The 27489-nt window shown below is 39.4% G+C and overlaps 1 protein-coding gene across 5 annotated transcripts in view; it reads left to right on the forward strand.

Annotated features, from left to right (window-relative positions):
- Positions 1–27489, forward strand: part of LOC137618043 (protein FAM76A-like) — a 118735-nt gene that overhangs the window by 52111 nt on the left and 39135 nt on the right. For 4 of the 5 annotated variants that reach the window (XM_068347966.1, XM_068347967.1, XM_068347965.1 and 1 more), the window contains 3 exons: positions 6082–6218; positions 16119–16197; positions 16879–16944. In XM_068347966.1, the coding sequence (XP_068204067.1) occupies positions 6082–6218; positions 16119–16197; positions 16879–16944 (282 nt within the window). The remainder of the gene's footprint in view (positions 1–6081; positions 6219–16118; positions 16198–16878; positions 16945–27489) is intronic. The other variant, XM_068347969.1, reaches the window with a different exon arrangement.

The raw sequence follows: 27489 nt of genomic DNA on the forward strand, positions 1-27489 counted from the left end.
TCTGGGGTGGAGATGGATGAAAAAGGCCCCCTCCACCAACCAGTTTTTATCAGATTCCAATGGCAGATTTAACACTTCACACAGGATATCTTCTTCTGGAGAAAGCAATAAAAGAGGTAATATGCTTAAAATTTCAAGCACGTTTGTTCAGAGTGCCAAAGAAAGACTCGGACAAACGAAGAGTAACCTAGATCTGTCCTATTTGAATACATATATTCAATGTGACTAATTCCACATGCTGACCGTCTCACAGGTGAGGACCTTATGTCCCCGTGGGGCCGTCACCACCTCTATAGATCTTACTGGCGTTTATTTTCATGTTCCGATAGCATGGCTTTTTTCTTCCTTTCCTAGGATTCAAGCTAGGCAAACGGGCGTACACCTTCAAGGTGATGCCATTCGGACTCAACATAGCGACCAGGTTATTCACTAAGTTGGCGGAGACAGTAGTCCAAGAGATGAGGACTCAAGGAATACATTTAGTGGCCTACCTAGACGGTTGGTTTATCTGGGCCAACAGCGTCAAGGAATGCCACAAGGCGTTGGGCAAAGTAATAAAATTTCTGGAATACTTAGATTTCCAAATAAATTTTAAAAAAGTCCCGTCTTTCTCCAGCAACGTGCTTCCTGTGGTTAGGTCTTTAATGGATCCTGACCACACACAAGCGGTCGATTCCACCACAGAAGAGGATAGAGGTACTAAGAAACACAAGACGATCTCTCAAGGACAAATTAACGACCCGGAGAAACCAAGGAAGAATCCTAGGTTTCCTCCAGTTTCCCTTAGTAAGAGACACATTACTGAGAGTCAATCTGGAAGACATCAATCGAGTTTGGCGGTCCAAAGCAAACGAGAAATATCGAGACAAAATTTCTTGGATTCCACCTACACTATGGAAAAGACTTCAACAATGGACGGAGGTCAAAAACCTAGCAAACTCAGTACCTTTACAATTCCCAGTGACAACATTGGTGGTCCACTTAGATGATTCCCTAAGCATTTAAGGAGGCTATTCCCCAATACGAATAGGTCCAGGGGTTGTGGACAGTGACACTCCGACAACTACACATCAATATCTTAGAACTCATGGAAGTGTTCTGGACTCTAATAAGTCTTTCCCCGTCACAGAAACAACATATCAGTCTAATACTAGACAGCCAAGTGATAGTCCACTGCATAAACAGGGTAGGTTCCAAATCAATTCACATAAATCAAGTGAGGTAGCTATCTTTTCAATGGCAACAGGGAACCTTTCCCACCTGTCAGCTGTTCACCTGGCGGGAGTAAGAAATGTGGTTGAGGATGTTCTAACAAGAACACCTCCGCGGGAGTCGGAATGGTTCTTGGGCAAAAAAGTCATTTAATTGGACCTGCCAACAAGTTCTGGGTCTCCAAGTAGACCTATTTGCTTCGGAATCCAACCACAAGCCACAATGTCATGTGACCCCCAACCTGGACCCTCTGGCCTATGTCACAAACGACACGTCCATAGATTGGAACAACTGACGCAGGATTTGCCTGTTTCCACCTTTAAACATGCTAATGAAAATCCTGGACATGCTCAGGACTGTCAAAGGTTGGAGTGCGCTCATAGCCCTCAATTGGCCCAATGCAACTGGTTCCCTATCTTGGTGGAACTAGGACTCTGACCTTGGCGGATTCCCGAACGAAGTTAACACGGATGGTACTATGTCACTGCGTCTGCTTCCTCATGGATTCAGAGTGCCTTCACTTTATGGACTATCTGAGCTTTGCAGCACACAAAGAGATGCTGAGATTGACCCTTTTAACACAGTGTCCCTAGTGTCAGGTATAAATTTTCTAACCTTCTCAGATGAGGAAATTGTTGTGTTTAAGACGTTTTGGATACGGAATTTGATTTTATATCCAAGAACTGTGCTTTGTATGCTGAAGTTCAGAAAATAGCTCCTTGGATCATACTTGTACCCATTTGATATGTCGTCTCATACAGTGAAGAGCGCAACAACATTATCAATGGGTACGATTGCCTAAAAGTAAGAAAGCTGGTACCATTCCACAAGGAAATTTGAAATGTTATGACTGTATTCTACTAGCCCAAGCTAGTAATGAAACTCCAGCAGTATTATAGAGTAATTTTACACCCTCTCCCTCAGATAATACCCGAAGTGTCTTCCCTTACCACACCTTTAACCAAACAAAGAGAATTATTTAATGTGGTGATAATCCAGGGTTTACAGGATATCTGAAAGAGGTGCTCTACTGTTTTTAAAGTTAAAAAGATGAAAGGAGAAAACAATGCCATTATTATTACTATTATCTTCCACACTTTAACTTCTTGATTATACTGTATCAAGATTTGTCACTGGAACATTGCCGTCAAAAACTTTCATCCACGTAAATGTTAGATGTAATAATGGAAAAAAGTATTTCACCTGCTCAAAGTTTTCGATGATACCTCTACAGATTGTTCAGCAAAGAGGTTTTATCATTGTAAGGCCACTAACACACTCTGCCATTTTGTTTAATAAATAATGAATAATGCTAGATGAAATGATTGTAATGGAAAGCTGAACAAGGTATTTATATATTCCATAAATAAAATAAATAGGTTTTGTCAGAAAAATATATGAACATTTTGAAATACAGTACTGTAATCTCTCGGCTTAACATCATTTGTAAGCACTACGATAATTGTTCACTATTGTAAAAAGAATTAAATCCAAGCCAAACTGCTGCCGGTATCCAAATTAGTAGTTCATAACAAAACAACAGTTTTCCGTTTGGTTGATCATACCCTCTTCATACCCATATAAGATACTAACAATAGTTTTATTGTTCTCTTGTGGTTTTTTAACTAGATTCTATAAGATGGGTTAAATAGATGGAGGGAAATAGGTTAGTTTATAATTTGGTCTCAAAAAAGGAACTCATTTGATACCCCTGATATAAATGATCAATAAATTTTTATGGGTGAAAATTTGGGGGTCGCACAATATGCAAAATTGCAAGTATTACACGAGTATATACTGTACGGTATAATTTCCTATATTAATTTTCATACCCTAAAATGACTTTAAGAAAAAAATTAGAATATAAAACATTACAAAGCTTATTTGTCCCCAGAAACCCACAATATACTGTAGATTTACATATAGTATATTTATAAATCTGCTTTGTACTGAGGGAGCAATAGGTGAACAGTGATGTGAAAACTTTATCATAAATCTTTTTACATAGAAATAAAGGTTTATTGTCCGTCTTTGCTCAGTAATTGCTCGATTTCTTTCTAACAAGACATGTTTTATTTATGCGTTTTACAGAAAATCTAATTCATCTATCTAATGCAACTTTTAGTTTTTATCTTCAATCTTTCATTAGTTGTGCTATAAAACGTCAGTGTAAGTAGCGTGACACATGATGTCGTTGCTTAACGTAGAAGAAGTAGCATTTTTTAATTAATAGTCATTCATTACCAAACAAATTTATACCAAAATTATTGATGTAACATGACAGATCAGCTATTTCTAAAGTTCACTAACCAAAAAATACATTTTTTATAAACTAAAAAAAAAAATTAAATTTTGGGCTAAATTTTCATGCTTTCTTCACTTTTTAAAGCAAATATATTTTGCTTTCTTTATTGAAATGATTAATCATTGCTTGATATTACGTAATAAACCAGGAGTTCATGTTTCGTATAGTTTGACCCTACTGAAGCGTAGAGAAAATGTCTGCTTGTGTGTAAATTTTTTCCTCGACCAAATATCACGAACCAGACAGCGATTTTATCATGAGAGGGTTAATTAGTGAATTATAAACTATGTAAATATGTGGGTTGGGGTCATCAGGGCAATATTTCATTCCCAGCGTACAAATGATAAGGTTATGTCCTGTTACTGCAGTAAGCAGTGATTACAGTACTGTACTTGAATAAGAATGCTCCAATTGGATTTCAATTGCCAATTTTTTTTTTTTTAGAAACTTGTTAATATTGCTATGCCATGGATGACAATAAATTTTACTAAAGAAGTTTTTTGTTCGTTCTTTCTAGGTTAGCGTTTTCCGTTTTTAGATTTAGACCACACGTGTTACAGGAATTGTCAAGGCCATATTTTTTAAGTCGTTTTTAGTACAGTAATTTTCTCATTAATCTTTTTTGTACGAGGATGGGATAGCGGCTCGCTATCCAAATAATTATTGTCAATTATTATCTGTCGTGATGCTAGTTTGAATATGTGAGTTTTATATTTTCAAGTTCTATACTTTTGACTGGGGTAATCCACTTGGTAGGCCATTCTTTTTGGTCGAGTTTCTATATGCAATAATGCTTCTTTTTTATATTTGGGTTTGTAAAGTAATTGTATTTTAATGTTAGAATGTAATTCTTAGTCAATTGCTTTATAACTACCAGTTACTTTGTTTGTACTCCGTGGTTACCACATTTACCGTATTTCGTACACGCTCGTACACTAACGGTTGTGATTTTTTTTATTGCTCGCTCTTCCCTGCACTGTTAACCCTTTTACCCCCAATGGATGTACTGCTATTCACATTTATTTGCATATTTTTGATAATTTTTTGAGAAACTTCAGGCATTCTCCAAAATAATGAGACCAACCTGACCTCTCTATGACAAAAATTAAGGCTGTTAGAGCAATTTAAAAATAATATACTGCAAAATGTGCATGAAAAAAAAAACCCCGGCAGTTAAGGGTTGGAAAGTTCCAAATAGCCTGGGGGAAAAAGGGTTTACTAAGTTTTGAATTGTTATGACGTTCTTCCTCTGAATTCGCCTTATACTGTATAAACTCGATGATTAATAATATTTAGTTGCATTCACTAAGCCTCTCAGTTGAGTTACCACCTAACTGATTGACAAGCTCCAATTGTTGTGACCTGATTGGTAACGTCTCTGCCTGGTGTTTGCCAGTCGGGGGTTCGAGTCCCGCTCAGTCTCGTTAGTGCCATCAGTGTCTTCAACCTTACCATCCTTGTGAGCTTATGATGGGGGGTTTGGGGGAGCCTATGGGTCTATCTGTTGAGTCATCAGCAGCCATTGTCTGGTCCTCCCTGGTCCTAGCTTGAGTGGAGAGGGGGCTTGGGCACTGATCATATGTATATATGGTCAGTCTCTAGGGCATTGTCCTGCTTGATAGGTCAATGTCACTGTCCCTTGCCTCTGCCATTCATGAGCAGCCTTTAAACCTTTAAACTGAGAGGCAAGGTGAATGCAAGTAAACTTTATTCAACAATCATAGAGTTTATATACAGCGACTTCCGAGGAAGAACGTCATAAAAGTTCTTGAATAATGAAACTTGCGCGAGCATGAAAATACAAGATGGTCTATTACCAATGCAGGGAAGAGCGAGGGATAACATAAAAAATCAAAATCGTTAGTGTACGAGCGTGTATGAAACATTCGGTAGAATTCCATACTATTTCTCTTATTTACATGGTTTGTTCCTGTCGAATTGAGATTGTATGTTTTATTAATATAATTTCAGATATTGATTTTTTTGCTTATGTTAGGTCTATTGATTACTTAATATCCCATTTCTTGTGACATGTGTTATTTAGCTCACGATTGAAAGGTAAGATTTCTGGAAATAAACAGGATTTAATTTTTAGCATAAAGTTTAATTCATGCAATTGTTAGTTTCAGTTAATTGGCAAAACTCATTTAGTTTCCCACAGATTTCATGTCTTGGGTCTAACCCAGAAGGGGATGCTGACATAGAATGTTATTCATGTTTTGTATCGTTATTTATAAGGTCTGGAAGATTTTGCTTTAAAATTAGTAGCTTATGATTTAAAGGTAAATATGGAAATAATAGATTTCCTTATAACAAAATTTATTATAACAAAATCCTATTAATTAAATGTATCAAAATTTATTTAAAGATGAATTGAATCAAATCAAAATAATCCACACATTTGAAATAATCATCGCAGACACTTGAGTAAATTTAGATTTTAATCTTTTATATTTTTATAAGCATAGTACAAACGGTAAACTCTTACCAGTGGATTATGTAGAACAGTTTTTTTAATTTGATTTGTGAAGGAATCTTTTTACTATTCTTTTTTACTTTTTTAGGTTGATGGTAAAGTCTTATGTTGGCTATGCACATTGTCCTATAAGAGAGCTTTGGCAAAGACGAAGGTCACTGATCCAGCAAGGCACTCGCACATAAAACTTGGTTCACGCTCAGGACATCATAAAGACAAAGAAAGGTATGTTTTCTCTCTATCTTCAAACCTTAAATTGTGAGAATGTGGGAAAAAAATCAAGTAGCTTATCTATATATTAATACAATTGCGAGTGTGTTATTTATTTTGTCACGCTTTAAAGAAAATGGAAATAATTTCATGGTATACCCTTACAAATTGTCTTTAGCACCTGACTTTTTTTTAAATATTAGACAAAAATTGAGTTTTATCAATTTCCAGAACCTAGATTATAAAATTAATCTCGGGACATTTTATTCAAACATATATAGGTTAGGAGCAAGATAATTAGTATTGAAAATACCATTTTGTGTAATTTACACGGGTTCCGCTAGTGATTATTATTTTGGTAGGCAAAGCTTGGATTGCAAGTCATTGATTTTCATCTTACGAAAATGTTTATGGTATACTGTACAGTATATATCTGACTACTTACATTTGACTGAGTCTAGGGCTAGAATTAGGGATGCTAAAAGTAAGGGAAAAGGAAGAAGCTTTAATACATGATCAGGTTTTATTTAAAGGTTTAAAGGCCGCTTATGAATGGCAGAGGCAAGGGACAGTGACATTGTCCTAGCAAGCATGACAATGTCCTCGAGACTATCAGTGCCCAAGCCCCTCTCCACCCAAGCTAGGACCAATGAAGGCCAGGCAATGGCTGCTAATGACTCAGCAAATGGGCATATAGTCTCCCCCAAAACCCCCTATCCTTAGCTCACAAGGATGGAGAGGTTGCAGCGACAAAAGAAACTAACGAAGTTGAGCGGGACTCGAACCCTAATCTGGTGTTCACCAGTCAGGGACGTTATCACATCAGGCTTTCTCTCCCCCCTGTCCCTTCCCCCTTCCTCTTACTGTGAGGAAAGGAAACAAGGAATTAAATAAACTACAAGAGAAGTAATCTATTCAAGGATAAATATGGGTGGGCGGAGTCTCCAGTTGCAGGAGGGTAACAATGAGGTTACCTCACCCTAGGTACATAATAAAAACTGTCTTGGGGATGGAGGAGGCTATCTCTGTCCAGACCATGTTATAAACTGTCTGTAAAATGAAAATGCAGAAAAAAAAGATCAATGAATAAGTGTGGGATATTCAGTTACCAATTGTATCTTTCCCATGGGTTAAATCCCCCAAATAACCCGTTGATGGTTTTTATTTAGATGTTCAAGGCATAAAATTATTCCCAACCTTTTGCTTAATCTAACTGATTTTGGTTTCTAGACGTTTATGTAATAAAATGTCAATTTGCTTGGTAAATTACAAATTCCAATTACTGAAGTTACTTCACATTCAAATCAAAACTCAGACACATTAACCCTTTTACCCCCAAGCTATTTGGAACTTTCCAACCCTTAACCCCCTGGTGTTTTTTTTTTCTAGCACATTTTGCAATATTTTTTTTTTTTAAATTGCTCTAACAGCCTTAGTTTTCATCATAGAGAGGTCAGGTTGGTCTCATTTTTTTGGAAAATGCCTGAAGTTTCTCATAAAGTTATCAAAAATATGCAAAAAAAAATGTAGATAGTATTTTTTCGCAAGGACGTCAATGGGGGTAAAGGGATGAGTTTTGTGAAACGTACCAGTACGTCCATTGGGGGTAAAAGGGTTAAAAGGCAGTTAATCATGCCACCACATGCTGTTGTACAAAAACTTAACACACAAATGTGGAGAGGTTGCAAAATACATTTTAACTACAACAACGTAGTCTTAAAACTTTACCCCGGAGATAAGACTCAGGTTGGTATATGACAACGTGATAACATTCCTAAGAAGTGAAGAGGAGATATGCTAAACCTAAACACTTATAAAGCTGACTTGAAAAAAAAAAAGTTAGGTGTACACCGTGGCAGTATGCCAAAAAGTGTAAAAAACTCTCGACTACAAAAGTCCAAAACTAAGAACCGTGACTTAGACTCTGTAAACAATATGAACAACTGCTATAATACTTGAAAAAAAAAAGTAAAGAAAAGGACTAACTTTATAAAGCTAAACCATTCCCATACTGTTGTGAAACAACCTGTAAGTTTATAATTATGTGGAGAGACAAAAACAATCAGACGAAATATTTTGATGCATTTATTACATCAACTCTATCGCTAAGGATGATGAATACAGTAACAAGATTGGAAGTAACCACCTGTAATTGATTGAAAGCTGACTGTACTTGAATTAAAGGTTGAGGAGGATGCCTGAATAAATTGCGCAGAAAAGAATGCCCTCACTCATTCGTTGACATATTCATAACATGGTTTTTGAGACCATACCAGCGACTAAGTAGACTATTCCAGTACCAGCATTGGTTCTCGGCGATGTGCCATTGTGTGACCGATGTATTTCAGCATAAGAGGTGCTGTGATGGAGTCATTATTATTATTATTATTACAGTATTATTATTATTATTATTATTATTATTATTATTATTACTTGCTAAGCTACAACCCTAGTTGGAAAAGCAGGATGCTATAAGCCCAGGGGCTCCAACAGGGAAAATAGCTTAGTGAGGAAATGGAACAAGGAAAAATAAAATTTTTCAATATTAATCTTACCCGATGATCATGTAGCTGTCAACTCCGTTGCCCGACAGAAATCTAAGGTCGGGATACGCCAGCGATCGCTATACAGGTGGGGGTGTACACAACAGCGCCATCTGTGAGCAGGTACTCAAGTACTTCTTGTCAACAAGAACTCAATTTTTCCTCTGTCGTGCCACCGGCAAGACCTACTTGGATACGCTGTTGATTCTGGAGTTGTTTTTCACGATTTTGGTGATGTATTCGCTCTAGTTTTTAGCCTTCGCTATTCAGGAAGCTTTATCATTAGCTTAGCAAGCTTTTTGATTTAATTTGGATTAATTGTTAACGAACTTTGCTAGATTTTGGAATTCCCCCTTGACTATTTCTACAATTCAAGATGTCTGACCAGTCTCAAGTCCCTAAGTACAGGCAGTGTAGTGTTAGGGCTTGTACTAGGCGTCTCCCGAAGGCCTCCATAGATCCTCACACCGTTTGTTCCAATTGTAGGGGTAAATCCTGTCAATTGGAAGATCGATGTGAGGAATGCGCTGGGCTTTCGGAATTCGATTTTAACGAATTCCTTAAAAATGCACGTAGGCTAGAGAAGGATAGGATCAGGAGGAGTTCTTCTCGCTCTGTTGATTTTTCCTCACCCCATGCCCCTCAACCTTTTCCTTCCCCTGTAGTGGTGACTCCCGACCCTGCTACTAGTGCTCAGCCATCCATGGCGGATATGATGCGTGCCATTCAGGCTCTTGGTGACAGAGTGGAGTCATTGGCTAATGACCGTAATCAGCTTTTGGCAGATATCAAAGAGCTGAAAGCGAAAAGTGCAGTGGGAAGTGTTGTTAGTGCAAGTGAAGTGAAAAGTGTCAGTGTCAGTGTTGCGCATGAGGGTACATCTGTTCGTGCCAGTCGTCCTCCCAGTCCGGGACCTCTTGCAAGCTCCCAAGCCCAGGGGAGAAGCAATGTCGAAGGACCAAAGGGTTCGGCAGGCCTTGATCAGCGTACGGATGTACCCTCAGTGGTTGCGGACGTATCTGTCAGAGATCGTCCCATCCACAAACAGACGAATGAGCCCCATCATTCCTCGTCTGTGGAAGAAGTTTCAAGGAGGAAACGATGGACCAAGGTCTCACGACCTCTCAAGCGTAAGGTCCCTTCCGAGCGAGTCCAACGGCCCAGGTGTAGCCACTGGGTCAGTTCGGACTCGCCGCAGTCTTCCGAAGACTGGACACCTCCCAAGAGAGGTAGAGTGGTTCCACAACAGGCTACTACTCCGTCTGTTGCTGCACCAACCACGGTAGACCCTAAGTGGTCCATGCTGCAGACTATGCAGTCTCAGCTTGCTGCGTTCATGCAAGAGTATCATGCTGAGAAGGTTGACACTGCACCTGTTAACCTACAACCTGCCACGGTTGTGCGCTCAGCAGATACTGCGGCTGCCTGCTCCCACACTCCACCTGTGAGAGCTCCACCACCGATGCGCAGTCCACCCTGCCAGACGCATGTTCATGCTGCACCATCCGTTGACATGCGTGAGCTACCGCATCAGCAGTGGGAAGGTGCGGTAGAGCTGCCGTGTTTTGACACTATGCGGCATGCTCCGCAACCCATGCAGCATGCTCCGCATCCCATACGGCATGCTCCGCAACCCACGGCAGTCCCTCCCACGCACCAGCACTCTGCTTTTGTTGTTGCCAGCTCGCAGACTGACCAGCAGCGGCATGATGTTGGATCCGCAGCAGCTACGCATGCACCCGTGCTGCCGGATTCAGCCGTTCAGCTTTCTGCTCCGCCTTTGCCACTTCCTACTCAGCTTTCGGATGATGGAGTATCGGATGACGAAGCTGCACATTTGGATGAACCGCACTCCGACTTAGAAGGGCCCAAGTCTACGCCTCCCTCCTTAGACTTTCGTAAAGTCCTTGCCTTGTTCAGGGACTTGTATCCGGAACAGTTTGTGTCTGCAACCCCTCGCTCTCCTCCCTCCGAGTTTCCTCTGGGCATGCAGTCTGCTGCTCCTGCCTTCACCAAGCTTGTCCTCGCACGCTCATCCAAGAGAGCTTTGAGGGTTATGGGAGAGTGGTTGCAGTCCAAGAAGCAACTGGGAAAGACTGCTTTCATCTTTCCGCCTTCCAAGCTTGCTTCCAAATCTAGCGTCTGGTATGCCACGGGAGAGGAACCCGGCTTGGGAGTTCCTGCCTCTGCCCAGGGCGACTTCTCAAGTCTAGTTGACTCTCCCCGCAGGCTGGCTATGAGACGATCTAAGATTTGCTGGTCCTTTTCTGACATGGATCATCTGTTGAAGGGAGTCTTTCGTGCTTTTGAGATCTTCAACTTCCTCGATTGGTGTTTGGGAGCGTTAAGCAGAAAGACTTCCCCTTCGGACAAGGACTCTGCCATGCTTATCATGTCTAGCATGGACAAAGCCATTCGGGATGGGTCTGGTGAACTTGCGGCTTCGTACGTGTCGGGAGTGCTTAAGAAGAGAGAACATCTTTGCTCCTTCTTGTCGTCTGGGATCACTCCTTGCCAGAAGTCCGAGTTGTTGTTTGCTCCTCTCTCCAAGTGTCTGTTTCCGGAGGAGCTGATCAAGGGGATGGCTGCCTCACTGATCCAGAAGGATACCCATGATCTGATGGCATCTTCCGCACGTAAGGCTAAAGCTTCACCTTCCGTGCCTAGACCTTTCCGTCCTGCAGCAGTGGACACACCAGCAACTAGGTTCATCCCGCCCTTTCGTGGCAGAACCTCCAGCAGAGGAGGTCCCCGTGCCGACAGTCACCGTGGCAAATCCAAGAAGGGTTCCAAGTCCGCAAAAGGCAGGATCTGACTGCCTTCCTCTCCAGACAGCAGTGGGAGCCAGGCTCAAGAACTTCTGGCAAGCTTGGGAGAGCAGAGGTGCAGACGCTCAGTCTGTGAAGTGGCTAAGGGAGGGGTACAGAATTCCGTTCTGCCGCAGTCCCCCTCTAGCAACATCTCCCATCAACCTCTCTCCCAACTACAAGGAGAAGGACAAGAGGCTAGCGTTGCAACAAGAGGTGTCGCTCTTGCTACAAAAGGGAGCGGTAGTCATAGTCCGGGACCATCAATCCCCGGGCTTCTACAACCGTCTCTTCCTGGTAGCGAAGAAGACAGGAGGTTGGAGACCGGTGCTGGACGTCAGTGCTCTCAATGCTTTTGTCACCAAGCAGACGTTCACGATGGAGACGACGAAGTCGGTCCTAGCAGCGGTCAGGAAGGAGGACTGGATGGTCTCGTTAGACCTGAAAGACGCGTACTTTCACGTCCCCATCCATCCAGACTCCCAACCTTTCCTAAGGTTCGTCTTTGGAAAGGTTGTGTACCAGTTCCAAGCCCTGTGCTTTGGCCTAAGCACGGCACCTCTTGTGTTTACCAGACTGATGAGGAATATTGCCAAATTCCTTCACTTGGCAGACATCAGAGCCTCCCTCTATTTGGACGACTGGCTTTTAAGAGCTCCGTCAAGTCGTCGCTGTCTGGAGAATCTCAGATGGACTATGGATCTGACCAAGGAATTGGGCCTCCTGGTCAATATAGAGAAGTCCCAACTCGTCCCATCCCAGACCATTGTCTATCTAGGTATGGAGATTCAGAGTCGAGCTTTTCGGGCTTTTCCGTCGGCCCCAAGGATCAATCAAGCCCTAGAATGCATCCAGAGCATGCTGAGAAGGAACCGATGTTCAGTCAGGCAGTGGATGAGTCTAACAGGGACACTTTCATCCCTGGCCCAGTTCATCGAGTTAGGGAGACTCCACCTCCGCCCCCTTCAGTATCATCTAGCTGCTCACTGGAGAAAGGACATGATGCTAGAGGCGGTCTCAGTGCCTGTTTCCGAAGAGATGAGGTCTACACTGAAGTGGTGGAAGAACAGCATTCTTCTCAAGGAAAGTCTACCATTGGCTGTTCAGACCCCCGACCACCGTCTCTTCTCGGACGCATCGGACACGGGCTGGGGTGCGACACTGGACGGACAGGAATGCTCGGGCACGTGGAATCAGGAGCAAAGGACACTTCACATCAACTGCAAGGAGCTTTTGGCAGTTCATCTGGCCTTGATAAACTTCAAGTCCCTCCAGCTAAGCAAGGTGGTGGAGGTGAACTCCGACAACACCACAGCCTTGGCTTACATCTCCAAGCAAGGAGGGACTCATTCGAGGAAGTTGTTCGAGATCGCAAGGGACCTCCTCATTTGGTCAAAAGATCGAAAGATTTCGCTGGTAACGAGGTTCATTCAGGGCGACATGAATGTCATGGCAGATCGCCTCAGCCGGAAGGGTCAGGTCATCCCCACAGAGTGGACCCTTCACAAGAATGTTTGCAGCAGACTATGGGCCCTGTGGGGTCAGCCCACCATAGATCTATTCGCTACCTCGATGACCAAGAGGCTCCCGATGTATTGTTCTCCGATTCCAGACCCAGCAGCAGTTCACGTGGATGCCTTTCTGCTGGATTGGTCCCATCTAGACCTTTATGCGTTCCCTCCGTTCAAGATTGTCAACAGGGTACTTCAGAAGTTCGCCTCTCACGAAGGGACACGGTTGACGTTGGTTGCTCCCCTCTGGCCCGCGAGAGAATGGTTCACCGAGGTACTGCAATGGCTAGTGGACGTTCCCAGGACTCTTCCTCTAAGAGTGGACCTTCTGCGTCAGCCTCACGTAAAGAAGGTACACCCAAGCCTCCACGCTCTTCGTCTGACTGCCTTCAGACTATCGAAAGACTCTCAAGAGCTAGAGGCTTTTCGAAGGAGGCAGCCAGAGCGATTGCCAGAGCAAGGAGGACATCCACTCTCAGAGTCTATCAGTCAAAATGGGAAGTCTTCCGAAGCTGGTGCAAGGCGAATGCAGTTTCCTCAACCAGTACCTCTGTAACACAGATAGCTGACTTTCTGTTACATCTAAGGAATGTAAGATCCCTATCAGCTCCTACGATCAAGGGTTACAGAAGCATGTTGGCAGCGGTCTTCCGCCACAGAGGCTTGGATCTTTCCACCAACAAAGATCTACAGGACCTCCTTAGGTCTTTTGAGACCTCAAAGGAACGTCGGTTGTCCACTCCAGGCTGGAACCTAGACGTGGTTTTAAGGTTCCTGATGTCATCAAGATTCGAACCGCTTCAATCAGCCTCTTTTAAGGATCTCACATTAAAGACTCTTTTCCTCGTTTGCTTAGCAACAGCTAAAAGAGTCAGTGAGATCCACGCCTTCAGCAGGAACATAGGTTTTACATCTGAAACGGCTACATGTTCCTTGCAGCTCGGTTTTTTGGCTAAAAACGAGCTTCCTTCTCGTCCTTGGCCCAAGTCGTTCGAGATCCCAAGCCTGTCCAACTTGGTGGGGAACGAACTAGAGAGAGTACTTTGCCTAGTAAGAGCTCTTAAGTACTATTTAAGACGGACAAAGCCATTACGAGGACAATCAGAAGCTTTATGGTGTTCTATCAAGAAGCCTGCTTTACCGATGTCTAAGAACGCAGTTTCTTACTACATCAGGCTTCTGATTAGAGAGGCACATTCTCATCTGAAGGAAGAAGACCTTGCTTTGCTGAAGGTAAGGACACATGAAGTTAGGGCTGTCGCTACTTCAGTGGCCTTCAAACAGAACCGTTCTCTGCAGAGTGTTATGGATGCAACCTATTGGAGAAGCAAGTCAGTGTTCGCATCATTCTATCTCAAAGATGTCCAGTCTCTTTACGAGAACTGCTACACCCTGGGACCATTCGTAGCAGCGAGTGCAGTAGTAGGTGAGGGCTCAGCCACTACATTCCCATAATCCCATAACCTTTTTTAATCTTTCTCTTGAAATGCTTTTTATTGTTGTTTTTTGGGTTGTACGAAAGGCTAAGAAGCCTTTCGCATCCTGGTTGATTTGGCGGGTGGTCAAATTCTTTCTTGAGAAGCGCCTAGATTAGAGGTTGTGATGAGGTCCTTTAGTATGGGTTGCAGCCCTTCATACTTCAGCACCTAGGAGTCGTTCAGCATCCTAAGAGGACCGCTAGGCTCAGTAAGGAAGACGTACTTAAAAAAGGCAGAGTAATGGTTCAAGTCGACTTCCTTACCAGGTACTTATTTATTTTATGTTTGTTATTTTGAATAACTGCTAAAATGAAATACGGGATACTTAGCTTCTAATGTTAACATGTATGCTGGTCTCCACCCACCACCCTGGGTGTGAATCAGCTACATGATCATCGGGTAAGATTAATATTGAAAAATTTTATTTTCATTAGTAAAATAAATTTTTGAATATACTTACCCGATGATCATGAATTTAAGGACCCTCCCTTCCTCCCCATAGAGAACCAGTGGACCGAGGAGAAAATTGAGTTCTTGTTGACAAGAAGTACTTGAGTACCTGCTCACAGATGGCGCTGTTGTGTACACCCCCACCTGTATAGCGATCGCTGGCGTATCCCGACCTTAGATTTCTGTCGGGCAACGGAGTTGACAGCTACATGATCATCGGGTAAGTATATTCAAAAATTTATTTTACTAATGAAAATAACATATTTCAAGAAGAGCAACAATATTAAAAGAAATATCACTTATAAACTATAAAAAATTTAACAAAACAAGAGGAATAGAAATAAGATATAAGATAGAATAGTGTGCCCGAGTGTACCCTCAAGCAAGAGAGCCTAAATCTATAGGTCATCATTATACTCAATAAATCTGTGCTGTGGAAATTCCGACTAGCATGGAAGACTGTTTCTTTGGCATTTTATTGTCGTATTGGATTCACTTTTCTAGCTTTTCACATTAATTCCGAAATTGCAATGTTCAGGAAAGTGTGGTAACCAAACTGTTTACACAGGAAAAGTTCACTGGAGCCAGTAACTATCAGCAAGTAAGATTTCCAGGATAGTAAGCGTTTGCACGAGGACACTTTGCCCTTTGCACGGAGATAGTTTGCTGACGCCAGTAAACTATCCCTATGTGAGCAGGCCTTTAGATTCACAGGAAAGGTTGTGCTATTCATGAAGAAAGGCCAGAAAATAAGTTGAGATCTCAAACTTTGTTTTGGTTTGTGACAAGAAGGAAGAATTCACTTAGGAGAAAGTGTAAGAGATGAAGTTGTGGATGTTCAAGATGACTGTAATGGAGAAGGGTCATAAACATAAAAGAAAAGAAAGCAATAATAATGTCAGATATTAGATATGTCAAGTGATAAAAAAATTAATCGAAAGTTTGAAGCAGATATTTTATGAGAAAATTTGTTGGATATTAATAGAGTTGTATTTTAACAGGTGTGAGATGTTCCTTTATGTTTTCTTTTATTTTTTTTTCCAATTTTCCGTAAGGTTATGGAATAAATTAGTCATTGTGAAGAAGTTTATTATTGATTCAGTAAATATTGATTTTTGATTGGCAGACCAAAATTGAGTGGCCACAACAAGAGACCGAACAGACCTGATGTTACTAAGATCCCACAAGAGGAGCCACAAGCAAAGGTATTGTGAGATCTAAGAGTTTCATGCTCAAGGTTACTGATTTTGTTTAAGACAGAGCAAAATATGATGATAGTAGCCCGTAGACCTTTTATTACAGTGTGGTATCAATTTGTCAAGGTACAAGTGCTTTAATTAGAATGAAAGTTTTTTTTCTTTTTGGTGTAGTCTCCTCTTTTTTTTTCAAGATTTATTATACAATTTTCCTGTTGCATATGAAGCTGTATAATGTTTGCTGTTAAAAAAGAAAGAAAGGATATTAATGCCATACTCCAGTGAAAGGTTTACTTCGGTTTTAACATACCAAGTTGAACAGTCTGGTAGTTTGTGTTATTCCTTTGAAGAAGGCTCCTTGAGATCTTATTTTTTTTTTTTCTAGAAAATCTAACTTTACCTGTAAAATATATACATACAGAACTTTTCTGATACATCATCTCTTCATCATAAGATATTACAGTATATTTTCATAGCTTGCAGAATCAAGATTTTAGAGGTGAGTCTCTTCCACAAGTCTTTTGATTCATAATAGGAAATTTTAGGTCTTTTAGAAGTTGAGTTACCTTGAGATTTAAGAGAGAAAAAAAAAAAAGCCTTTTAATCTTTTAAAAGTATGTGATGGCTATGTGACTGATGTCTCATTTCCCATGTCAACACTTATTTATAAGAGTCTTTTCATGTTTTCAGCAAAGGTTATATGATTCAGACAAAGATACACTCACAATGGAAAAACTTGACAAAATTGATTTTGTGGTAAGTGTTCAAATTTGTAATGGAAGTAACAGACATTCAAATATAACCAAAGGAAAGGTTCATTCTCTGGCCTGACGGCACTTTAACCCTTTCGGCAAAATTTTGTGGGAGTCGTCTGGATTGTTTTATCAAGATATCTTTTCAATAAGCCTGAACTGAAGGGAATTCGATAGATGAGGAAATATTTTGAGTCATTTCTAATTGTTCTATAACTCCCATTTATCCTAAAAGGGTTAGAGTTTTACAATAAAAAGGGAAGAATATGCTGTTAGTGTTTAGGATAAGGGGACATTTGTAATCCTATTCTATATTAAAAAACCTTAACTTCAGAATCGGATTTGATTTATTAAATTATGTGGCTGACATGGGACATGACTTATTATTCTTTGTCTTTGAAATTATTGTATACTCAAATATCCACCAGAGTTTTGGTTGAGTATTCAGCATATTAGTTCCATTTTTATAGATTGTACATTTCAGCTGTAAATGGCAATGTATATTCCAAATATGAAAAGCATTATTGATTTTGTAGAGTAAGGAATCATGAACCTCCCTTCTCATAGTTAAAGGGAATCCATTTTCTGACAATAGTTAAGGAAGGTAAGTTTTTTTTTATTATAATTAATATTCTCTCTCTCTCTCTCTCTCTCTCTCTCCTCTCTCTCTCTCTCTCTCTCTCATTAGTTATTAGTTTTGGGAAATGGTTATGTTAACGACAGATCACAATGTGGCCTGGTGTAACCGATATTTATAGGTGAAATTACAATAAGTAGAGTAGCAATTTAGTGAAACTTACAATATAATTGTTATTTGTGGCTGTGTAAAATTTCTTAACAGCAATGAAAATGAGTGGAAAGTAAAGAGTTCAATGGAAATTGGTGACCCTCTAAACCAGAGATATGTTCAATTATTTCTTGCAGGAACAACAGGTTTCATATGTTATAATTGTTTTTTTTCTCTTTTTTTTTTTCTTTTCCTTCGAGTTCCAAAACTTAGATGATTAGAATTTTATATGAAATTATCTATGTATAAGTGTTGTCAAAAACTTTACTGATAAAATAATCACCAATGAAATATAAATATCTTGATATCTTCCATGGAAAGGTTTGGGTACTTTTCTATAGTAGAATTAATCACTAGTAAGCACTAACAAGGGATATAAGTGGTCCTTTTTATCTTCCTTATTATCCTTCTGTGAGCAAAATGGTATTAGTATAAAAATAGGAGAAGAATTAGATTGAAAGGCAAAGCTTTAAACACTATTAAGAATAAAGAGCGACAGTGAAATTCACACGGATGTTCAGTACTGTGAAATGGTCCTTGAGAAATTTAGTAAACTTTGTGTGCTTCTATAAAACTTTATATCCACCATAGGAAATATATCTTTCATTGGTAGTATCGTCAATACTTGCACAATGTGAGTAGCAGTAAAACATGTTTCCATAATAATTTAATTTTGGTAGAAAACATATTATTTTCTTTAGTTTTACCTCCTCATAATCTTTTGAATAATATACTGCATAAATACACATTATTATTATTATTATTATTATAATCGTTATTATTATTATTATCGTTATTATTATTATTGTTATTAATACCTAAGCTACAATTATAGTCGAAGAAGCATGGGCTCTAACAGGGAAAGTAACCTGGTGAGGAAAGGAAATAAGGAAACAAATAGGCTATATATAAGTACTGTAATTAATTAAAGATATAAAATATTTTAAAATTAGCAACAACGCTAAAATAGATATGTCATATATAGACTTATGTCAAACCTGTTCAACATAAGAGCAATTTGCAATAAATAAAGCTTCTAGAATACTGTGTTAATATCGAGTCATATGATGGATAAGGCAGGACTTTAATATTTGATTTGCGTCTTTTAAAGGCCAACCTACACAGAAAGAAATAAAAACAAAGTTCAGAAAGTAGTGAGATTGCATTACAGTGACACACATTGCCGCTTCAGCTGGATAGATTTTTACGTGATATTCTCGTCCCGAACATATGTATTCAGACAGTCCCTAACCTACGAATACAATTGGGAACGAGAGGCGTCTCTCTCTCTCTCTCTCTCTCTCTCTCTCTCTCTCTCTCTCTCTCTCTCTCTCTCTCTCTCTCTCTAGATACCAGATAACACTAGATTGTCAGGTATGGAATGAAACAAAAGTACAGAAAAATAAAAATTAGCAGAAATAAACAGTATTTTAGACCACAGAAGGCTTAGTCTCGCGCTCGACTCTTCAAAGAGGTTACTCCACGGTTACACCCATATTCCTTTAAAGCTCCGTGACCAACGAAAATGGCCGCAGAATGTTCAAACAAACTTTATGCTTTGATAGTTATATAAATTCTTGAAAAACTCAAATCAATTTTTTGGAAAAATAATTCTCTCCCTGGGGGTAAACCAGGCCTTAAGCATGCTGAGGAGTTTTTTCTCCATAATATTAAGTATCTTCTTGTAGTGATTGGGTTCTCTGCCAGAAGCCTCTAGAAGTGATGAACGTTTGGCCGGCATGGGAGGTCTTAAATGCAATTCTCAATTCTACAAAAAAAAAAAAAAAAATGCAAATAAACATTATACAGCAGAGATGAAGATGCAGAACAATTTTGTGTATGTACTGTATGCTTAAAATTAATTTGAACAATGTTGGGTTCTGAATGATTGAGTTGGCTGGAAAGAGATACTGCATTTGCTGACCCAATCAGCACCCAGGGTATTGAACAGAGTGCTCTGATTGGTCTTGTTGTCTATCAGCCCATTAGTGTGCTAGGAATAAAATTATCTGGGCAAACAAAGCCACGCCTTCAGTTTCATTTTATTTGTATTAATTCACATTACTGTGCAACTTCTTTTATTATTATTATTATTATTATTACTAGCTAGGCTACAACCCTAGTTGGAAAAGCAAGATGCTATAAGTCCAAGGGCTCCAACAGGGAAAAATAGCCCAGTGAGGAAAGAAAATAAGGAAATAAGTAAATGATGAGAATAAGTTAACAATATATCATTCTAAAAAACAGTAAAAGCGTCAAAACAGATATTTCCTATATAAACTATTAACAACGTCAAAAACAGATATGTCATATAAACTATAGAAAGACTCATGTCAGCCTCTTCAACATAAAAACATTTGCTCAAAATTAATATATTTTACTTGATGTTATATAATTCAATACTCTATCTTTATTACCTATCATACAAGTACTCATTTTTAGGCTCAAATACTTCTTTTGACCTCGAAATAATCAAAATCTTAAACTAATTTCCTCTTTTATCTGTTACTTACAAATATGGAGTGCCAAAAAATAATTCATATCACTAATGGTATTACAGAGTCTCCTCGACAATCCTTATCTGGTTGCGAACTGGTAGGGTAGGGGCAGGGTTGGGCTCTTCCTCCTTCTCTAGGCTAACCTGTTCCGGCATAATTTCCTCAACTCAACATCGACCACCCACCAATTTTAGCCTTTACAACAGCTATCACTATAGTTAAGTTATTACTAACATAGAAAAATCTACCTGACTAATGTATGTAGTTGATTGTGATGAGAATCATCTCCTTGACTAGTGTATGTAGTTGATTGTGATGAAAAATAGGTTCCCAACAGCATATAAGGGGGTAACTTGTTCTTACATGTAATACAAATCATTGACCTTTAATAGGAGTATGACTTGAGCTAAGCAGGAATTACCGCTTAAATTTTTAACGAGGTATTAGTAGTAGGAGCTGACGATTGGTGGCTAGGCTCTGCGCACCCACTGTGTATTGTAACCTTCACTTTGACTTTGGTTTGGCGTCTATGACCTTAGATGTCAGGATGCCTGAAAACTTTAAATCAATCAATCACTTTGCCTTCGGTTGCCAAGAGTACAGACGTACTTCTCGGCGTTCTCATCTGGCTGCTCTAATCTTTTGTTTGTTCTTTCAGATTGAATAATGGTCTTGTAGGCAGTCATTTTGAGGTATAGTAATGGAGAAAGCAAAAGTTATGCAGTATTTCGTGATAATTGTAATTATGTGACAGATTTCTGTGCTACCTACTATTATCAAAGGTACTTAATCTCATTGAGTGGCATGTCTGATGATGTTCTATCCCTTATGTGGGGGCCGTTCAATGATGATGAACATTCAACCTAAGAAAGTTGGTTTTCCTTGAACATCTCTTGTGCTCCATTGGTAAAAGAGTTTTGAGCATGAAGGGGAGAGGCACTCACCTTCTTTTTCATGTGATCTCTTCCTGTGAGAGTGTTGTCATCTTCCTTCCCTTCCTTGACAATCTCTTTTGGGAAAGAGTGACATGTAGTGCATGCCAAAGAGATATTCCTTGTTTCTACTGCTGCATTCCCTTTGTGTGTTGCAAAGTTTCAGAGATGACAGCTAAATCTTCAAATGTGATACCTGCCACAGAATTCGCCAAAGCACGGGATGATCGATCAGGCTGAATCCTCTACATGGTTTTGTGGGAGGAGCAGATCTGTGCCAATCCTGACCCTCCTAATGGGAAGGTGTTTCAGTACGAGGTACAGGACCTAATGATCCTGCTACCACTGCTAGGTCTTATGTGAGAGTGAGACCAAGCATCTCTCTCTTGTCAGAGTTAAAGTAACCTTTGGATTGTTCCTCCCTGGACATTTGGAAGGCTCAGCGATAGTGACTATGAAGACTACCTCCCGGTTGGACGAGTAACTTCAGCCCGATGTTCGCTTCTCCATGCGATAGCTTTCCACGAGTTATCTATTCAATAGTTTATCATCTAGCTGCACAAGCTTCACAAATATGATTGTATGCGTACGATTGTCTTTGCACACAGTCTTCCATGTGAAAGGTCAGCCACAAGCACAAGTTTCAAGAACACGATCATCTACTCCTACAAGTTTCATTAAGGGAACCGTCCGCCATGGTGTTTTGACATAACTTTCAGAAATCGAAAATTGTTTTATTGATTCTATGTATGCAGAAACATTTCGTACAAGCTCTCCAGAAGTTCAGCCAATTATTTTTACAAACAATGAAGATATAGCGGTCTTAAATTATATCCTTACTGCGTGGTCTGCATGACTGTGTTTGACAGAATCATCTTTGTGTGTTTATTTTTGCATACATATAGCGATATTTTTCACTGTTTTGAAATCTCGTACGTCTGGCAGAAATGGAAGGCATTGGTAAAGGGTAGGTGAGCGAAAACTATGAGCTACGAGAACAGCAGCCAGAGTTTCCAAAGACGTATAGAAGTTATACTGCATGTGTTTGTTAACTTGCATTTCGTATGTACATTGTGTTTTCACAACGTTCTCGGGAACTTTATAGCAAGGCCAATGTTACCCAAGGTCATAGAAAGAACACAAAGTAAGCAGAGAGCAAGAAAAAAGAACCAAAAAGAGAGGAAAACATGAATAAGAGTACAAAGCTGGAACATTCTAACTGAAACCCTGGCAACAATTAGAGGCCGCTGGCAACTCATGACACCCTCACACCAAGTGCATTAGTAAACTTAGGATTTAAATACCTTGTTTAGGGTGTGTTTATGTAGGAATAAACAATAAAAGTACAAAGTAAGGTTATCATAATAGTGTTATCTTGATTTTTTTAAGAAAAGAAGCAAAAATTTGTTGCAAATCTTTGGGAGCTCATAACTCAAAAAAATTCTTATTCACACTTGGGTACATTATTCTCACTTATTTATAGTTCAATTTTAAAGAGAAAGGTATCATTGAAAAGAAGAATAAAAATCCTAAATTTTGTGTACCAGAATTTTGATTTTCCTTTCTCTCTTTTTCATGAATATTTTATGTCTAGATGGAGAAAAATTAAGAAAAAATTCATTGAAAAAAATAGAAAAATAAAAATAAAGAATCTGACATACAGAATTATTCAATTTATAAAGAAGTTATGATGATATGATTTTCAAAACAATTGGTGTCATATTAGTGGAGAAAAATGTACCTAAATTTTTTTTTTAAATCATGATTTTTGCTAATATATCGAAAAGTTTTTGATCAAGTGACTTGAAATTTTTATATGATGTAGATATTATGTAAGTCTAAAACATAAATAGAAATTGTGTATTTTGAATAATTAGAAAAAAAAATTCATGGCATGGCGGACGGTCCCCTTAACACGATGGTCTACTGGCACGATTGTCCACACCCATGATTGTCCTACGCCCACAATCATCCGTGTGCATGAGTTTACCAAACAAGATCAGCCACGTGCACCATCATCACACACACGAGCTTTACGAGCTCGATCACCACTCACATGAGCCATACAAGCATGATCCACCATTCATATGGTCTCGATGCCTTATGTCCCAAACTGCGTCTGGTGTCCAAGCACTCTGTTATGCTGGAGAGGTCTAAGTGTGACCATTCACTAAGTGATCAGTCTTCTCTTGCTCAGCCAAGTGGCGAGAATACCTCTGACAGGTCTTTCTTCATGTACGCTTGGGGGAGACAGTTCATAATGGGAAAGTTTTGTTACGGGAGATGATCTTCTGATGCACCAAAACTGCTCGACGACCTAGATCTTCCTACATTCAGAAACCAGTCTAGGACATGGGATCCTTCGCTGAGAGTTTCCCAGACAGCATCTCTTTAGGGCAATAGTAATTGGAACTGGTGACTTCTCGGTTCCAATCTTAACGTTTGTACAAGCACTGAGATGCCACATCGTGCTTGCACAGTCTTTGGCAAGTATTATCACCAACCAAGGATAGGTGGTGAGTTTCCTATGAGGAGGAAGGATTCTTTGAGGAAGCTTTAAGATAATGTCATTGAAGAATTCCAGGAAGATTTATCGAAGCAGGTGACTTCAACCTTCTCTCTCTTCTTGGAAAAGACACCACTTGGGGAAGGGATCTAGTATGTTCTAGCATCGTTCACGATGTAAGAAAGTACTGGGAATGGACCTATCCCCGAGTAGACATATCAGTACACAGTATAAGGACCACGCACCCTCTACCTGTGATCAGTTTATATATATATATATATATATATATGTATATATATATATATATATACACATACATACATACATACAAGCACATGCACTTTTTTTTTTATATACAAGCACATGCACTGCTGGTGGGAATAAAGGGCTTTTTCCCTCTTTAGATGCTTAACTAATCCTTTCTTCGGGAAAGTGAGAAGCAGTGTGCGCCAATACTTTTACCGTTGAGGGAAAGATTTATCCCCAAACAGAAGCGAGTCACTGAAGCACAAGACCACTGATCAGGCCAAGTCTCACGAAACCGCTATCTATTCTTGTGCTTAGTTTCGTAGTAGTAGTTCTTTACCAAAACTACACACCCGGGAAAAGTTTTCAGTACGAGGTGGAAGAGTTCGCACTCCTGCTATCAGTACTAGGTCTTGTACGAGACCAAGCACTGGCACTGCGGCAACCGCAATTGTCCCTCTCTTGCCATGTAATGTTCCTGCGATGCTTCAGTGACACCATGACCAATATCCCTCTATTCAGGAATTGCGAGCACGGGCATTAAGGGCTGAAATTATGAGTCTAGTATGATAGGCAACCTTCGTTGCTCACTTCACACAGTTTACCCACAGGTCCCAAGGATAACCTTATCCTTGATCTTTCTGTAGCTACTCAACAAATCGTGTTGTGAACCTATCTCCCTCATGGTCTGAGTAGCATCTCATTTAAGATACCTGTTGTGACTTTTTTCTCCCCTGGGGTGAAGTAGTCACCTGTTATATGCTGGATCGGACACTAGATGCAGGCAAGCCTCACAACCTAGTAACTTTACTTATAAGTTTTGTATTAAAGTATCTCCCCCCATCCTCTCAGACAAGGAGAATGGATGAAATATATGCAACCCATTTCTCATACATTCAGGTCCAATATCCTTATGAATATAGGTCTTTCCACCAACTAATCAACTGGTAGGGACCTAGCATGAACCTGCAACACCTTTATGCTCAGGTTGTTAGTTGTTAGGAAGTTGATAGGAGTTATCACCCTCGCTTTTCTCCAAGAGCAAAGTGCATTGACATTTCCCGGGATAGTAAACCAGCCGGTTTGGTTCTAGAGACTTTCTATTTCCCAAAGATGAGTCTTCTGTTAAAGATTGAAGGGTTGTATTGCACATAGGAACAAATCACAAATTTTTTAATCAATTTGTATTTTTCCTAACTACAGTATATGAGCCTGAGACCTTCAAGTTAAATCTTCTGCCTAGGTTGAGTTCTAAGTGAAAGTCACACTACCTGGTGGGTTGTCGGGTCCTACCTTCCACCCGCCAGTCTCTACTATTACCCTATTACCTTTTTAAAAGTTTAAATGACCAATCCAGCATCACTGAAGTCATACTACAATTAAAGGTCACAGGTTTTTATGGTTAAGAAAAAATACAAATTTTAAAGTCTGATTATGTCCCTTCAACTAATGACTGTTGTATGGCATTCAAAGTTGTTACCCACTCGCTTACATTCATCCATGGATTGAACAATTGTAGGAAGATTCTGACATTGGCTATGAGAGTTTCATGGATAGGGAGTCGAATCAGTCTCCCCTAAGACCAGAGAACTTTGACTCACGTCAGAATGAGTTTTTATAGGGCATACTGTTTCTTGACATCACAACAGGCAACTACACAGATGTGAAGTTTATTGAGTTTCATTTGAAACGCTTTGTTTGGGGATTCTTCTAACTACCCTCTCTGAACTCAAAATGTCTTGGTTATTTTAGACTTTGTGTTACTCGAGTATTAACTCGCTAATCGCACACTTAGGTCTACCATGACCCAGTCCAGGAATGGCCCTAAAAAGGAAATATTGTTGGCGCCAGTCGGCGTGTTCACTATCTATTTGTTGGGAAATTCATTTAGTTTCCACACTGGTCATTCACTTTCACTATAACCATATCAATGGACAAGGTAAGCGTATGTACACGTTATTGTAATGCTGCCTTACCCTGTGGCTGAAACGTTAAGTCAATAGCCACTCGTTCTCCGGGAATCACCCGTCCCCGCAACCAGGAACCACACAAGGAGTACCTTTTTTGACATGGCATCTGCCTGATGGAGCACACCTGACTTCTTCAGTATATATATAAAGTTCTCACAAGATTTTAGGTCAAAAGTATTTTAGAAATTAAGCATTCCTGAATACATTAGGTACATACATAAGCCAACATTCCTTATATCTTCAAGTTTATCTGTAGACAAGTATCAAAAGAAGTGAGTGCTCAAAAAATTTCCCTACTCGTTAACTCTTGGAATGTCATGCATGTGGTGGGAATATGGGGTTACAGAATAATTAAGTTTTGAAAACTACAGTACATCATGAACTATATGTACGTGTGCCTGAAAGTGTTCAGACATTACACCGCTAATATTTATAGCAACTGTGCTAGGTTTCACCAACTTTACTTGGTACGGACCCAAATAATCCGGCTTTGTCTGTTCATCCTTAGCTGTAATGTTTTAAACCAAACCCGATCGCCTACAAATATCTTCACCAATCTGGTTCGACATCCGTTCTATATAATATTATGGTTTTTATTAGCCCTTGTTAAAGACTGTACTATGTTATTCATTACTCTAACATATTTAACATATACAATCGATATTGCTCTATTCATTAGTTAGGTAATTCTTATCGATTTAAAAGGACAGAACTTCCCTATCATGTGATTCCACCAAGATTTTAACCCTTTCACTATGATGCATCAGATCCTCCTCTGTAGCATTGTCACCATCAGATATACATGCACATTTATTCTAGGATAACCTTAATTCCCATGTTATGTTGTCCTGATGATTACAGAATAGATTTTTCAAAAGTTTTCTTTTTTTTTATTGTATTTTACTAAAAATAACAGCAAAACAAGGCACTGCCATGTACTTTTTATTTGAAAAATTCTCTTTTCATTGTGAATTATAGAAAAAGTTTTCAGAATTATTTTTAATAAATTTTACTCTAAAGGTAAAGCACTGTGATTGTATGTTTATAACAGCCTAATGTTCATAGTGAAGTGATTGTGATTGCGTAATAATTCCATGATAGATAGCCGTCGAAAGGTACAAAACAACTCTTCGGTAACAGACCTCACTTTATACAGAAATGTAAAAATATATGAGATAAAAGAAACTATATATTTTTGCCTGTTACACTTTGATTTTCGTTTTCAATAGATGAATGCAAGGACTTTTTCTATTTTTTTATATACAGACTTTTTTTTTATATTGCCTAGTATGTAAACATGAGAGAAAAACAGCTAAGGTGTAGAAAAAGAATGTGTGTATTCCCCTTAAGTTTTTGTCGAGGCTCTATTTAATTCTTTATACAGTAGTTCAAAGTAAATAACAGTAACAAGACAAGTTACAGTGTATAAAAGGTAGAATAAATTCTTGAATAAAAAGTAATAGATAAAGGGAAATGATAGTAAAGGGTTAGTTCAGAATTGAGGGTAAAACGAAAGGTAACAGGAGCAGCAACTCACTTCATCTTGCATACAAGCCATATTATCAGGGAAACCAACCCAAACACGAGGATCCTTGTCAAAACAATTTCTT

Source organism: Palaemon carinicauda, chromosome 24 (genome assembly GCF_036898095.1).
Source record: "Palaemon carinicauda isolate YSFRI2023 chromosome 24, ASM3689809v2, whole genome shotgun sequence".
NCBI lineage: Eukaryota > Metazoa > Arthropoda > Malacostraca > Decapoda > Palaemonidae > Palaemon > Palaemon carinicauda.